General features: G+C 38.8%; 1 protein-coding gene across 1 annotated transcript in view; it reads left to right on the forward strand.

Annotated features, from left to right (window-relative positions):
* ctnnbip1 (catenin, beta interacting protein 1) overlaps positions 1-16,418 on the forward strand; it is a 44,056-nt gene that overhangs the window by 16,544 nt on the left and 11,094 nt on the right. The window contains exons 2-3 of the mRNA XM_062052225.1: positions 4,451-4,565; positions 5,539-5,629. Of these exons, the coding sequence (XP_061908209.1) occupies positions 4,470-4,565; positions 5,539-5,629 (187 nt within the window). The 5' untranslated portion in view covers positions 4,451-4,469. The remainder of the gene's footprint in view (positions 1-4,450; positions 4,566-5,538; positions 5,630-16,418) is intronic.

Below are 16,418 nucleotides of genomic sequence, written 5' to 3' on the forward strand. Positions count from 1 at the left end.
TATTTTTTAGCTTGTTGAAAATACAACTTAAACCGTTTTAAACAGTGCAGCCTGAACACTGAGATGACGCTACAAGATATGTCCACTTTTACAACATCAAACGCAAACATCAAGCAGATCCAAATGCTCCTGCCATTAAAGCACTAGCCCTATTTATACAAAAGATGAATGTAGAACATGATAGCTTTTTGTCTTGGTTGAAACACATGGAAAAATGTTATCAAGGTTCAAAATGGATATGAATTTTAATGAGTCTTTGTTGTATATTGTGTAAACTCAGGGCAGCACCTTCGGGCTATTAGTCATTTATCATCCTCAATACCAACAGGAAACCATTTTTCTAATTCAAAGGATTGTGCTGATCAAATGTATGATCTCTCACCCCCTCTATGGACACCACGAGCATACTGTACATGATGTGGTATGCTTTGGATCATCTTTTTCCCATCATTAAGCGTGGAGTTCTCCTGGGACTTAATATTTTGTAGCTCTAGGACCTTGGTCCAACAGTATGGTCTCCAGATGCTCAGATATGAAAAAAGGCATACACCTCCAGCGACACCCAACACCCCCCATCAATGCGCTCCTTTTCCGTTTTTCGCCAGCTCCCCAATTATGTAGTTCTGCTTCAAAGGCCCTGTCAACATGCATTAGTGCTCCTTTTTACTGTATATTGACCAAAATAAATGCCAGAAGTGTCAGTCACTGCTTATTTTTTAGACAAATTCTTAAAGGCATAACAAATCCTTACTTTCATTCTTTAATATTCTCCTCCCTGGGGTTTATTGTTAATGTCTCATTTAGATGCATTGCTCATTTTCTGTGAATTGTTGCTCTTGCTTATTTAATTTTGCTTATTCAAGCTGAGTCTTGTGCTCGGCGTATGATAGCAGGGATCTAATTCGACAGCAGCTGACCTTGATGTGGTTGGGGGTTTGTGGTGGGGGTGAACATTTTCCTTTTCAGTCATTCGCATTAGTTTTGCCAGCTTCTTTATCACCTTCTAATAAACCCTCCCTTCCTCCTCCTCTTTTGCCTATATTTTTGTCTCTGTAGACTGACAGTGAAAATAGGTCATTACTGTAGTTACACGTAGGATAAGAGATGGAAGGAACAGGCGGGGATGAGAGCTGTAAGAAAACTAACATGAAATATTAATGAGTCTTTCCCAATGTGGAGATGGGACTGCAGAGGGTTTATTTCTGTCTTCTGAGGTCACCATTTTACAAGCAAAACTACACAGCAGTGACAGCACCACACCTGCATTTCTCCAATTCAGTGTAAATGCCTTTAAGCATTCACACTATATTGTTCTACACCAAAATTCATCTATTTATATTCTTATTGTTATTCTTTATTATTATTCTTTTGGCCGCCTCTTACTCCCAAACCGTTCAAGCGATTGATCCCGTTCAGCGCTTTCAGGACATGCGGGCTCATTCAACAAACATTCCCCAATATTATCGGTTTTATAGTAAATCATAATTTTCATGTATTTTGCCTTTTTTTTTTCGGCCACTCCTCCCATATTTTTCAACTAATATAAACCATTCCACCATTAAAACATTCATCTTCATTAAGACAATAAAACTTGGTATATTTTTAATCCCAAAAATTTAATCCCAGTTTTTACAGTTTTCATGATTTTCCAAAATATTGGACAATACAATTGGAACTCATCCAACCATTCTCACTTACGGTTGCCTATTTCTTCTCCCTGAAAATAACCTGGAATGCAAGTAAATGTTCAACACTATCGGAAAACATATGTGTTGTAGTAAAACAAGTCTGAAATGAGCTAATAAGAAATAATTTCGCAGAAATGCATCTTGGGTAATGATATCATTTTGACCTACTGAAGTAAGATTAAACAATGGCAGCAATCTTTGTATTTCAATAAATAATCCCCTTTACAGGTTAATTTGCAATATGTTGTTAGTTTATTTAAGCATTACTCCTTTTATTTAGTTGTACTTTATTTAATGTACTTTATGTGAAACTTTACATTGAAGTACTTTTGTAAAGGCATACATCTAGCAGCACTGCAGCATTTGTAATGGTGCAGTATGGATTCAATCACAAGATAGATACAATTTAGACTACAACCTCTTCATCTCCCCTATCAATGTAAGTAATGGTTTCACTTTTTTTTCTAAATGTTGGCTTGTATGCAAGTTCATGTTTCATACAATCAGGTAACATATTTTATTGTAAAAAAATATGTTATTTTATCCCAAAAATAGCTGAAAATGTTGTAGTGTTGCAGCACAAAAACTTGGGCTAATAAATCAATTCAACCGTTGAATCTCTCCCTTTAACAAAAAAAGTTGGACATCAATCACTGTGACAGCTAGGACGTTTAGCCAAATTCATAACACGTCTGCCTTTCACCCAGGTAATGTGGGTTCAAATCCCGGAGAGACCAGATACATAAATCTTTTAAAAAAAAATAATTTTACATCTTTGAGTCATAGTTTAATGCCAACTATTACGACATACATTTATCATTTTTATAGTCATAGTACATTTCAGTATACTTTCCGATCTTCAACATTAAAGCGATTTTAACATTGAAATAATTTCTACTATCAAAGTATTTCTATATTACAACCATTTCACAGTCCAACTGGTTCTATCCTTCCTTTATAGTCCACCAGCATTGCAACCAGCATTTTTCAATGTTCTAACCATTCCTAAAATAAGTATGTTGATATATCCCCAACATTAAACCGCCCGAATGCAGCTGAGATAGGCTCCAGCGACCCCGAAAGGGACAAGTGGTAGAAAATGTTTGGCTGAGAGGCACGCCTTTCATCCAACTGATGTGGGTTCGATCCCTGAAAGAGACTTAAAAAAACAAGTATTCTAAAAAGATGTTTACATCTATGAGTCATATGAAGAAATACATTTTATTGTAAAGGAAAAAAAAACATTGATTTATACTCAAATAGTCCTGTCGCACTCATATCTTTTTTTAACCAAAGCGGCAAACTGGTTTGAAAGCCTGGCTGTTTAGCACAGTGGTTAGCATGATCAGCTTCCAAGTAGGAGGACCTGGTTCAAATCCCCAACCGCTTGAAAGCATGGACTGACCCACGAGTGTTAATTTAGTAAATTAATTCAGGGATGCGTACTTCCTTGGTATATTTTGCAGCCATTCTCAACGTTTAATTCCAGCTATTATAACATACATTTTTAATTTCTAAATTCATAATACGTTGCAGCTGTTTCCTATCTTCAACATTCACGTTTCTTACAATCACAGCATTTCTACATTGAAACCATCTCACAGTTAAACCGCTTCCACCTTTCCTTATACATTCTACTCGCATTTAAACGAGCATTCTTCAATATTCAAACCATTTCTACTTTTCATTCAAACAAATTCTGACGATCATTTTACATCCCTTCTGCATTTCAGTTCGGCTAAAGAATTTGGGGCATTCACACACAATTTCTACAGAAATTGTATTTTCTAGTTACATGCATAATTGTGTATATACTATAGTGTGTAGTTTCTTCTAGGCAAGCCTAAAATAGACTTTCTGTCAAACAGTAACGCTCAGATGAGACAATGACGGTCAGCAAATTGTTGTCTCTGTCAGACTGTGTCATGCACCCCTGTCATCATGTCAGTTTGAGTGGGGGCATCACCACAAAGAGCTCAAGGGAAAAATGATAGTCTGTCACGGTGTCGGGTGATATTGTTGTCATAGAAACCAAACCCTCGACCAAAGTGCCAAAGAAAATGTTTTTTTGCTGGACTGTTGTACACTACACTAAAGCCTGTAATATACTCTCGCGGTCGTGCACGAAAACTGATATTGTGTACTTAGTATATCGGTGTGCTCTAAAAATAATTACTGAATGTGTGTTTTTCAGCTTATTGTGTTGTTGTTGTTGTGTCCAGAGGAAGTCACACAGTTCGACACCTTTTTGTACTTGTATTGCCAATCTTGTGCTGACCGGTTCAATTCCGACATATTTTTTCTCGTGCACACACGTGTTTTTCTCTCACAACACTTTTCATTCTCCATCAATCGTCTTTTAGGCACGTTATATTTACAAACATTTGTAACTTACAATTGTTACTTAATAGTTTCATCCCATTTTGTAATTGTGGTTCTTTGATCCAAATTTTGCATAGATTTTCTTTTACAGACCATTTTCAAGCTGCTTTCTTACTATCGCTTACTATCGTCCCAGGTGGGCAGAAGCTTGTTAATGGTGTTGGCCCCTCGCTTCCTAATTTTCATAGCCTCTTTCATCCATCTCTTGTATTTATTTATTTATGATAAAATGACTTGACTTATGTATTGATAAAATCGATCGATTCCCTCTTTGCATAATAGACCCCTTTAAGTTGGTTTAGTAGTTTAGATTTGTGTAGTAGAATTTCAATGCAATACTTTTGTGTAATTGTGTTTTTGGTGTGTATATGTATGTGCAGAGCCACGGGAGCAGGGGGGATGAACCGCGAGGAGGCCCCGGGGAAGTCTCCTGAAGACATGTACATCCAGCAGAAAGTGCGGGTCCTGCTCATGCTTAAGAAAATGGGATCAAATGTACGTAATAGGACAGTAATAAACAGTAATTATTGTATCTCATAAAAGTGAGTACACCCATCACACTTCAGTTCTCATTTTATTACAGTATATCTTCTCAAGGGACAACACTATTGAAATGAAACTGGGATTTAGTTTAGAGTAGTCAGTGTACAGCTAGTATCACCGTGGTTAACGTCATGATCTGGTGCTGCATGAGTGCTGCTGGCACTGAGGATCTCTGCGTCATTAACCGAAACACAAATTCTAACATGTATTGTGACATTGTGAAACAGAGTGTTATCCCCTTCCTTGGGAAAATGGGCCATATGGCGTTTTTTTCCAACATATCCAACCCAAGCACACCTTCCTAGATAACAAGTGTGTGAAGGTGAACGTGATGGAGTGGCCAAGTCGCTCTAGCTTTACCAGTGATCATCATGAAGGAGTTTAAGAGGATTCCAGTAAAAACCTGTGCAGCGCTGGTGAATTCCTTGCCCAAGAGGATTAAGTGCTAGACAATAATGGTGCTCACACCAAATATTTACACTTTGGACATGTTCATTTATGTTGACTTATTTTCAGAGTCCGTAATCTGTACAAGTTGTACACTTCTAGTCTAAAGTAGCTCTGTAAAAGATTAATTTTTCAATAATAATAATCCCACTCTTGAATTTAGATGAATCAGAGTTGCTACAAAACCGTTGCCTAACTTATCTGTAGTACTTTTGTTGAGAACATTACCACAGGTATACGGATTAATCTGCGTTCTTACATGATTAATGCAATATGTTTGTGTTTAATCGCATTTGATAATTTTGTTCAATTTGACAGCCCTAATCTAAAGTAAAGCCAATTAATATTAATGTTAGTGTTATCCCTTGAAAATTTGTAATAAAAGGCTTGCTGAAATGTGAGGAATGGTACACTTTTGAGAGACATGTTTAAATGTAAAATGTGTTGTACTAACGATATATTTTGACATTATGTACAGCTTACGCCAAGTGAAGAGGCTTTTCTAAGGAATTATGCAGGCGTGGTCCACAGTCAGATGAGCCAGCTACCACAGCACAGCATTGATCAGGGTAAGGCCAACACACAGGAGCATCCAGACAGTTTGTGGTATTCACACATCACAAAGGCCACCTTATTGGCTGTCACAAAAAGTGGATACAATTCCAGTCTACACAATGAGCTTGTCTGGTGTGTGCCCCAGCAGACTTCACAGATTCCCTGACTGTGCTGTCAAGCCCACTCAGTCTCCCACGACATTGTAGGATTACTCACACAGCAAACAGGCTGCAAGAGAATGAATCATCCTCTTGTGTACTTTTTTTTTAAAACAGCTGCTTTTCATACATGACCCGGACAGAGCTGCGCACACGCACACGTCTGACCTCTGTCAGAATGATAAAGTATGCTGCGATTCATATGCCGACATGTACACAGTAAGATAAGGCTGGCTATGATGCTTTTTTGCCAGCAGATAGCGCCCTTTGCCCTTCTGTACTCCCAGCTCTCGTTGCTCTTCCGATTGCCACAAGATGTCGCTATTATGACGTTTTGAAAAGAGAGTGGATGACTTTGCACAGTTCAGCAACAGCACTTACAGCTGTTAACATATTTCTATACACATTAAGAAGCTTTTCATGTACACTCATAACAGAATATGAAAAATGTGTTGAATAGGTTGAATAGTTTTGGTATGTGTGTCCTTGTTATTTTTGTATTGATGCTTTTTGAAAAGATACATGTGTCATGTCAATGCAAGTAGAGAGAACATCATTAATAATGAACCAACACGACTGGCAAAAGGTGTGCCCAGTTTGCATTATACATCACAGGAACAGACACATTTAGTATCGGTTGGCAGGCTGCCACACAGCCATCACCCCCTTCGTGCGCTAATAAATAATTAGTGGTGTGCATCTTATCCAAAGTGCAGTGATTAGGCGTTGCGGAACTAACTGGGTTGTTAATCACGTTTAAATGTTCTGCCCTCACTTGAAGGACACACGTTTAACGACCATCAGCACATTGGAGATACTTTGGTGGTGATACGGAAAGACACAGACTATATTTGTTGCCATGCCCATGCTGTGTGTTCTCGATCAGTGATTCTCAATTGGTTTTTGTGTGAAGGACTCTTTTACAGTGGGTTGCAGGTCTTTGCCCGGTACAAATGTTGGGATGCAGCCATTGATTACTGTCGTAATCGAGTAATCTATTAATTTATTTGTTCCATTCCATAAAGGCTTAGCAAGTTTTTGCAATTCATTTGTTTATGAGAGCTGAGCGTGAACCATTAGTTTTTGGCAATTCTTAGCATATAAGATACACTGAATTGAATTAGTTTTTGTATCAGCTGTAGGTATATCCATCCATCCATCCATTCATTTTCTACCGCTTGTCCCTCTCGGGGTTGCGGGGTTAGCTGGAGCCTATTGCATTCGATCATCAACAAATACCCTTTTGAAATCAATCAATCTATTGATCAATTTAGGTCGTCACTTGTAATGGTGAGTCCAATTAGTTGCTCTGTGATAATGAAACGTTGCAGTGTTTGGAGAAACGACTCTCATTGTTATACATTTTAATAAGGATGGAGGAAGAAGCCATATGCAGCATTTTCAGTGTGATCTCACTTCAGGATATCCAAAAATTAACAGCAGCAGCACGTGTTACATATAACTTTTTTGTTTGTAGAATCTACCTTTGGCTGTCAACTGTGGTTTGAAAACAGCATTATTCAATATTAGCTTTTCCAAAAAATCTGTCTTGGACAAATGTCAGCGTGCCAAAAAATCATGTATTTTTATGTCACCACCTCTACATTACACAGCAGAATGCTGATCAATTGGAACTGTATTAATGCCATCATCACCGCATAGGGCACATCGTCCCTTAAAGAGTGCAAAACCTGATAGCAGCGTCCTCCAGGGCCTTGGCGCTATAGTGTCATGTGTCAGACGCAGCGTAATCGATTTAGGTGGCGGTATGCCCGCAGGGCACAGAGGACACAGTAAACGTGGCAAGATGTTGATTATTTCGTCAAAGTCCTTCACTACAGTAGGTGGTGCAGTGGATTCTGTCAAGAAATGTCCTGCTGCTTTAACACAGCATGTTTTTTCTTCTTCTTGTTAAGCTGTGACATAAAAAAACAACACAAAAATTCCTCACCATGGCTATATTTGCATCAGACATAGTTTTAATTGGCTCATTAACATATGTGCAACTATGAATTTGTGTTTTTCAAGTTTAGTCAGGACAAGAACACGTTTTTGTCTCCATTGAAATGTAAATATATGTTTTTTCTATTCATGGCGTTAATAGCTTTATTTATTTGTTGACTGTGAGTGCAGCGGATTTATGCCACCATCCTAATTGGAAACAACCTCTTCAGTTTAGGGTTAAGCGATATCTATGATCTACGGCAGTGGTCCCCAACCACCGGTACCGGTCCGTGGATCGATTGGTACCGGGCCGCACAAGAAATAATTTTTTAAAAAAGTATATATATTTTATTTTTTTTTATTTAAATCAACATAAAAAACACAAGATACACTTACAATTAGTGCACCAACCCAAAAAACCTCCCTCCCCCATTTACACTCATTCACACTCATTCGCACAAATGGGTTGTTTCTTTCTGTTATTAATATTTCTGGTTCCTACATTATATATCAATACAGTCTGCAGGGATACAGTCCATAAGCACACATGATTGTATTTTTTTATGCCAAAAAAAAAAAAAAATTCTGCACAGAATCAATCAGAAACAGAATCAGAAATACTTTAATAATTCCCAAGGGGAAATTAAGATTTTCAGCACAATGTCATTCAAGAGCAGACAAACATTACAGGGAGACAGAACAGGATCGCTGACGGGTCTGCCAACTTCCGGCGCCCCTTACCAAAAAGGTGAGAAACAGGTAAACGCGGGGGGCAGGGGGAGAATAAATAAATACATCAGTCTAAGCCTGGGCCAAGGGAAAAAAAACTCATACCCATAGCGCACATAAACATGTGTGTAAGAAGGAAACATCAAAGAACACAAAGGACATTAAAGACATTAAAAGAGCAGAGCTGATGCAACCAGCCACTTCTACACACAGCCACAAAAGTATCAATCAATCAATGTTTATTTATATAGCCCTAAATCACAAGTGTCTCAAAGGGCTGAATAAGCCACAACGACATCCTCGGTACAGAGCCCACATACGGGCAAGGAAAACTCACCCCAGTGGGACGTCAATGTGAATGACTATGAGAAACCTTGGAGAGGGCCGCATATGTGGGTAACCCCCCCCCCCCCTCTAGGGGAGACCGAAAGCAATGGATGTCGAGTGGGTCTGACATAATATTGTGAAAGTCCAACACATCAGCGAAAGTCCAGTCCATAGTGGGGCCAGCAGGAACCATCCCGAGCGGAGACGGGTCAGCAGCGTAGAGATGTCCCCATCCGATGCACAGGCTAGCGGTCCACCCCGGGTTGGGAGCAGAGTAGAAAAGAAAAGAAAAGAAACGGCAGATCAACTGGTCTAAAAAGGGAGTCTATTTAAAGGCTAGAGTATACAAATGAGTTTTAAGATGAGACTTAAATGCTTCTACTGAGGTAGCATCTCTAACTTTTACCGGGAGGGCATTCCATAGTATTGGAGCCCGAATAGAAAACGCTCTATAGCCCGTAGACTTTTTTTGGGCTCTGGGAATCACTAATAAGCCGGAGTTCTTTGAACGCAAATTTCTTGCCGGGACATATGGTACAATACAATCGGCAAGATAGGCAGGAGCTTGACCGTGTAGTATTTTATACGTAAGTAGTAAAACCTTAAAGTCGCATCTTAGGTGCACAGGAAGCCAGTGCAAGTGAGCCAGTATAGGCGTAATATGATCAAACTTTCTTGTTTTTGTCAAAAGTCTAGCAGCCGCATTTTGTACCAACTGTAATCTTTTAATGCTAGACATAGGGAGGCCCGAAAATAAAACGTTACAGTAATCGAGACGAGATGTAACGAACGCATGGATAATGATCTCAGCATCGCTTGTGGACAAAATGGAACGAATTTTAGCGATATCACGGAGATGAAAGAAGGCCGTTTTAGTAACACTCTTAATGTGTGACTCAAACGAGAGAGTTGGGTCGAAGATAATACCCAGATTCTTTACCGAGTCGCCTTGTTTAATTGTTTGGTTGTCAAATGTTAAGGTGGTATTATTAAATAGATGTCGGTGTCTAGCAGGACCGATAATCAGCATTTCCGTTTTCTTAGCGTTGAGTTGCAAAAAGTTAGCGGACATCCATTGTTTAATTTCATTAAGACACGCCTCCAGCTGACTACAATCCGGCGTGTTGGTCAGCTTTAGGGGCATGTAGAGTTGAGTGTCATCAGCATAACAGTGAAAGCTAACACCGTATTTGCGTATGATGTCACCTAGCGGCAGCATGTAAATACTAAAGAGTGCAGGGCCAAGAACCGAACCCTGGGGAACTCCGCACGTTACCTTAACATAGTCCGAGGTCACATTGTTATGGGAGACACACTGCATCCTGTCAGTAAGATAAGAGTTAAACCAAGACAAGGCTAAGTCTGACATCCCAATACGCGTTTTGATACGCTCTAATAAAATATTATGATCAACAGTATCGAAAGCGGCGCTAAGATCAAGAAGCAGCAACATAGATGACGCATCAGAATCCATCGTTAGCAATAGATCATTAGTCATTTTTGCGAGGGCTGTCTCCGTAGAGTGATTTGCCCTGAAACCGGATTGAAAAGGTTCACAGAGATTGTTAGACGCTAAGTGTTCATTTAGCTGCTGTGCGACAATTTTTTCGAGGATTTTCGCGATAAACGGAAGGTGGGACACCAGCTGGTAGTTCACCATGAGGTCAGGAACGAGGTTAGGTCTTTTGAGTAGAGGATGAATAACCGCTTTTTTGAATGCTAGGGGAACAGTACCAGAGGAAAGTGATAAGTTTATAATATTTAACACTGATGGACCTAATAAAACAAAAAGCTCCTTGATAAGTTTCCCAGGAATTGGGTCAAGTAAACATGTTGTTTGTTTTGTCCCATTTACACATTTTAACAATTCCTCCAATGTTATTTCATCAAAGAGGGAGAAACTATTTTGGAGGGCAGTGTCCGTCGTATATACAGTCGTATCTATGTTAATAGAACCCAGTTGTAGCTGAGATGCATTGTCTTTAATCTCTTTTCTAATGACTTCAATTTTCTTATTAAAGAAATTCATAAAGTCATCTGCTGAGTGGGTGGAGCTACTGGGCGGAGTCCCTTGTTGGGTTAGCGATGCTACTGTACTAAACAAAAATGTAGGATCATTTTTGTTGAGGTGGATGAGATTTGAGTAATATTTAGCTTTAGCTGAGGTAAGCATGCGTTTATAAGTTATTAAACTATCACTCCATGCTTGATGGAAAACCTCAAGTTTAGTCGCACGCCATTTGCGTTCCAGCTTTCTACACGATCATTTCTGGGCTTTAGTTTCTTCTGTAAACCATGGGGTACGCCTTTTAGGGGCCCTTTTTAGCTTTAGCGGTGCTACACTATCAATGGTGTCGCGCAGGGCGTCGTTAAAGTTGTTGGTGAGGTTATCAATAGAGCCCACATAATTTGGGAATGGTGCCATTACCAAAGGCAGTAGGTCAGTAAGAGTCGTCGTTGTGGCAGCATTAATGTTGCGGCTGCTATAGTAGTTATTATTATTATTATTAGTTTGTTGACAATGAGTCAGAACTTCGAATTTTATAAGGTAATGATCGGACATTACTTTAGTGTACGGGAGTATCGTAACTTTGGAGGTGGTGACACCCCTGACAAGCACTAGATCTATCGCACATGAAAACAAGAGGGAAACATCAGGAACACAAAAGGATGACACAAGAGCACAGAGCTCCTAATGACAGCAGACATTGTACAGTAAATTATGTTTTATTATGTTTGTTGGCTTTTATAAAGTCTGCAGTAAGTAGTAATCAGTGATCTGGTTAAAAAAAACGCAAACTTTGTGATGCGTTTCTGAAATTAATGCGCCGCATATGCTTGAAATGAGCAAAGTATGTAAATATAATATATAAAATATAAATGTGCCTGTTACTACATTACATATATACTTACAGCATGATTGTAAAACCTTAATGGAGGTGTTTGGATGTTTTTTTAAGGGCTTTATGGTCAGAATAGAGCGGCTCCTATAAGCTCCATTGTAAGCAGAATTTTGATCGCATTTTTATTTACTATTTAAAATGCATTAAAGAAAAACATTCGTCATGTCTTTCATAATGATTGTAAACGGTGGGCAACATTTTTAAAAAGTGCAGTTTCCCTTTTAAATCAATTTTTTTATTATCCCAAAAATGTTTTGTCGTTTTTGTCATTGTTTACAAACTAAGGAAATAAGTCCCTGGACACAGGAGGTCATTAAGGGGGGAACCCAAAGGATTTAAATCACAGCCAGTAGGAGGAAATAATTTAAATATTTAATTTACACTGTTACACTGTCATATTGTGTTTTTGTCTGATTATAATTATGATAAAAAATTTAATAATTGAAATGACCAAAACTGCCCCTGTAACTACTTGGTATTGGATCGATACCTAAATTACGAGCATCACCAAAAACTAATGTAAGGTATTCAAACAATGATTATTATATTTGAACAGGAGTGTAGATGGAACCATGTTACAGTGGAAAGTAACCAGATAATAACAGTAAATTTGAAAGTAGATTAATAATTGCTTTGAGAAAATAATACAACTGGAAATGACGCAATATGTTAGCAGCCAAATTATTGGCACTTTTGTAACCTGTTTTTATATAGTTCTATCATTTAGGTACCAAATCATCCATTTTTTAACGATTGTCCCTTTCGGGGTCGCGGGGGGTGCTGGAGTCTATCTCAGCTAATAATATATTGTGATATATATAATTTTTGCAGAAGGCTGCAATATATATCGTCCATCGCTACTTCTGTATCCCCATATTGTCTTAAAGGGGTACTGCACTTTTTGGGAATTTTGCCTATCATTCACAATCATTGTGAAACATGACGACGGATGGATTTTTTTTAATGCATTCTACCTCATAAATAAATGTCCGCTTACAGCGGAGCCACTGGGAGGTCCTCTATTTCCCCCGTTAAATCCAATAAATAACCATTTAGAAACCAACAATAAGTTAATATATTAACCAATTATTCGTGATATTGCTATTATAAGCACTAACACAGACAACAGTGTTTCCCACACATTCATTTATTTGTGGCGGCCCGCCACGAAATAATATTTTTTTTTTTTTTTTTTTATTTTTTTTATTCCTGTCCAGCTTCTCAGGCAAATCATATAAGTAGATGCCCATATAGGCTGTTCAGATTTACTTTACAAAAGAGAAGTGTAGGATACTTCTCTTGTTGCCTTATTTGTATTTGACCACTACTGTTTTCTGTTTATTTGTTACTGACTGTGGCAGGACACCTCTGCCTCTGTTTCACTTTATGTTGCTGGTAAATAATATGGTTGTAGTAGTAGGCTAAAGTAAAATTATTTAGTATGCACTAATTAAAGGGGCAGAGCTTTAAGAGACATTTTAGCTTTTATATTTTATAAGATATATTTTTTGTAAGTACCACAATTAATAAATATATTTCAGTGAATAACTTATTGTTCAAATCTGTATATAAATATGTACATAAAGTGTTGTAATTATATTGTAAAATGGATGGATGGATGGATGGATGGACGTTTAAAACAAAACTGTTATTATTAATTAGTAAGCATACATTTTTTTAGCCTTTTTAGAGAAAATCATATCATTGTAGTAAATTATGCAAATTACTCGATGATGTCATGGTGACCACGCCCATAGCCACGCCCCCACCAAAACAGGTATCTTGGCAGTTTATGGGAAACACTGGACAAATATTTATAAATGGTAAATGGATTATACTTGTATAGCGCTTTTCTACCTTCAAGGTACTCAAGGCGCTTTGACACTATTTCCACATTCACCCATTCACACACACATTCACACACTGATGGCGGGAGCTGCCATGCAAGGCGCTAACCACGACCCATCAGGAGCAAGGGTGAAGTGTCTTGCCAAAGGACACAACGGACGTCACTAGGTTGGTAGAAGCTGGGGATTGAACCAGGAACCCTCAGGTTGCTGGCACGGCCACTCTCCCAACCGCGCCACGCCGTTATAGCGGTGCTCTGATCACAAGCTTGTGTATAATTTCAAAATGATCAACTGGCGAGGTGTTTTCTCACTTCCTTCCATGCGTCCACCTGGACAGCAGAAGTCGGAGAATGTATTCCGACAAGTTGGTACACTTTGACAGCCATTTGGGACCGGAAATGGCAATAACGACACAAGAATAACATCCATCGTCATGTCTCTCATAATGATTGCGAACCCACCCATCCATCTATCCAATTTCTACCGCTAGTCTCCTCGGAATCGCTGGGGTGGCTGGAGCCTATCCCGGCTGCACTCGGGCAGAAGGCGGGGTACACCCTGGACAAGTCGCCACCTCATCGCAGGGCCAACACAGATAGACAACATACACACTCATACACACATTAGCGAACGATAGGCAAAATTCCCCCAAAAAATGCAGTTCCCCTTTTAAAAAAAATTATTGTAATTTCTGAGCTTTAAAACAGACATCAATTCAGTCAAATATTGTAGTCCGCGGTGGCAGTAAGCTTCAAGCTGGCAGCCTCGTTATCCCGTCTTGATCTGACAAAGGAAAGTTTATTCCTCCCCGAAGCAGAAGGACGCCTGAGAGCCTCAACAAAGGCGGCGAGATACGTAAAGGAGTTGCCATGGCAACTCAGTCTGTCCCAGGAAAGCCATGCTCCCCTGTGGTCTCGGGTGTTGTTGCAACGCGCTACTGCAGTAAATGGAAATAAGCAAAAGTTGGCTAGCTAATTACACGGCCGGAATGTGTTATTTTAATACTCCTCTTTTCTCTGCCTCACTTGTACCTGGAGAAACCATTACAATGTCGTTCCTATTTTGTCTTTATTATGTTGGTGAATGTTTTGTCAGGCTGAATTTGCAAGTAAAAATCAGGGTTCTTGTACTTCCTCATTCCAGCTAGAATCGGCGCATACATAAAGGCTTTTTTGCCCTCAATATGCTTTCATCTCGATCTCAAATATGTTGTGGTAACTATTTCCAACTTATGTGTGCTCAATTAGCTCCTCCCAGGCTCTCAGGCTCCTTTGATAGGATAGAAACCAAAAGTTGGACAAAATTAATCTGAAGGCTTTGACCTGCCCTTTAAAGTCTGCTTCCTAATTAGCAAATGCATCTTTATGTTGTGGGCCAAATAAATAATTAAAGCTTTCTTCTAAAAGTCATTTGTTTTTGCTTCAAAGTTAATTTAAGCTGTCAACTACCACTCTGGGATATATTTTACTTTCACCGACTACTAAAACTACCTGATTTTACCTCAATTTGGTACACAACAAGCTGGTTTTCGCTCCCAGTGAGTGGGTGTAACTGATAGCAGACCATCATCGCAGACACAGAATCTGCATAAGAAAACAACAAATTACATCCAAAAACACATCTGTATGGTCTTACCGCTATGCGGCAAGTGTAAACTTGAACATCCATATCACATTACAGCAGTACCTTAAGTAACATAATACAGGCAGTCCACAAGTTACGGTGTTTCATTGTTACGTATGCACTCCCAGACAAAAAAATGGAGAAGTAGTTATGTACGCTCAGGGGAAGAATACATAGACGGAAGTATATGCATTCGCATGTCTCTACACATGCGAAAGAGCAATGTAATTTTTTATCTTTTTAGCAGTTATACTTCTCTTACTTTACTTTTTTCCCTTCATTATGTCTCCCTAGCGTAAGGCAGACTCTGCTGATGGCAGTGTGCCAAATAAAAGTGAACTGAAATTATATATCGTAAAATGCTCAAAGGTAGGCGATCAATATCGGCTTCATGCGCGGTCCTGACTGCTTAGATGCCACAATCATTAATGATAAAGATTGAACTTTTTTATTACTGTATTTTATTTTTCCCTGTATACTGTGTACAGTAGTGTTGGTGACTTAGGTGTTCATTTTGGTGCAAGTTCCCACATACACTAAACAAAAAGCAACTCGTACGTAGACTGAGGACCTCTTGTATATAATCAGCTTATAATATAGCCTCGTGTTATGATCACTGTCAAATAGATGCCTCCTTCAAGTGAATTTCTTTTGCTGCCATCTGCAGTTGAGTAAATAAACACTATTTGAGGAAATGTGGTTGTTCACATTCACATAAAACGTACATGATCAAGTAAGTAAATTGTGATTGGAACTGATCTGCTTGTTGGTGATGGGGCACAGATTGTGACCTAGAACACAACTGCTCGGCCTACTACTAGATACTATAATCACTGCAGCTTAAATGAAAAAATGCAGACTGCAATTAGTATGACATTACTTTGTCCACTTCCTGTCAAGACTCCACCTTCTAAATGTACCCACAATACAGCACAATCAAGTATAAAACTAAACTATTACCCTAAGTTATCTGTCTGTAACTAGGGGTGTCCCGATACAACTTTTTTTTACGATATCGCTGTTGCAAGACTCTAGAATACAAAAAGAAATGGCCGCCGGCCTTGTTAAAGAGGTGGCCATTCCGGACAAGGTTTATAGCACTATCAAAGGTTTGACTGTATATTACTTGCCCATGTGGCTGGACAAGACAGGTAAGGTTAAAAAAAAATTTGGACTTTAATATTTGCTGTAGAGCTGCACAATTTTGAGAAAAAGACGACGGGTTATGGCGATTGAGATTAGATTTTTATATTTCATACATATAAATGC

The sequence above is a fragment of the Entelurus aequoreus genome, linkage group LG07 (assembly GCF_033978785.1).
Source record: "Entelurus aequoreus isolate RoL-2023_Sb linkage group LG07, RoL_Eaeq_v1.1, whole genome shotgun sequence".
Taxonomy (NCBI): Eukaryota; Metazoa; Chordata; class Actinopteri; order Syngnathiformes; family Syngnathidae; genus Entelurus; species Entelurus aequoreus.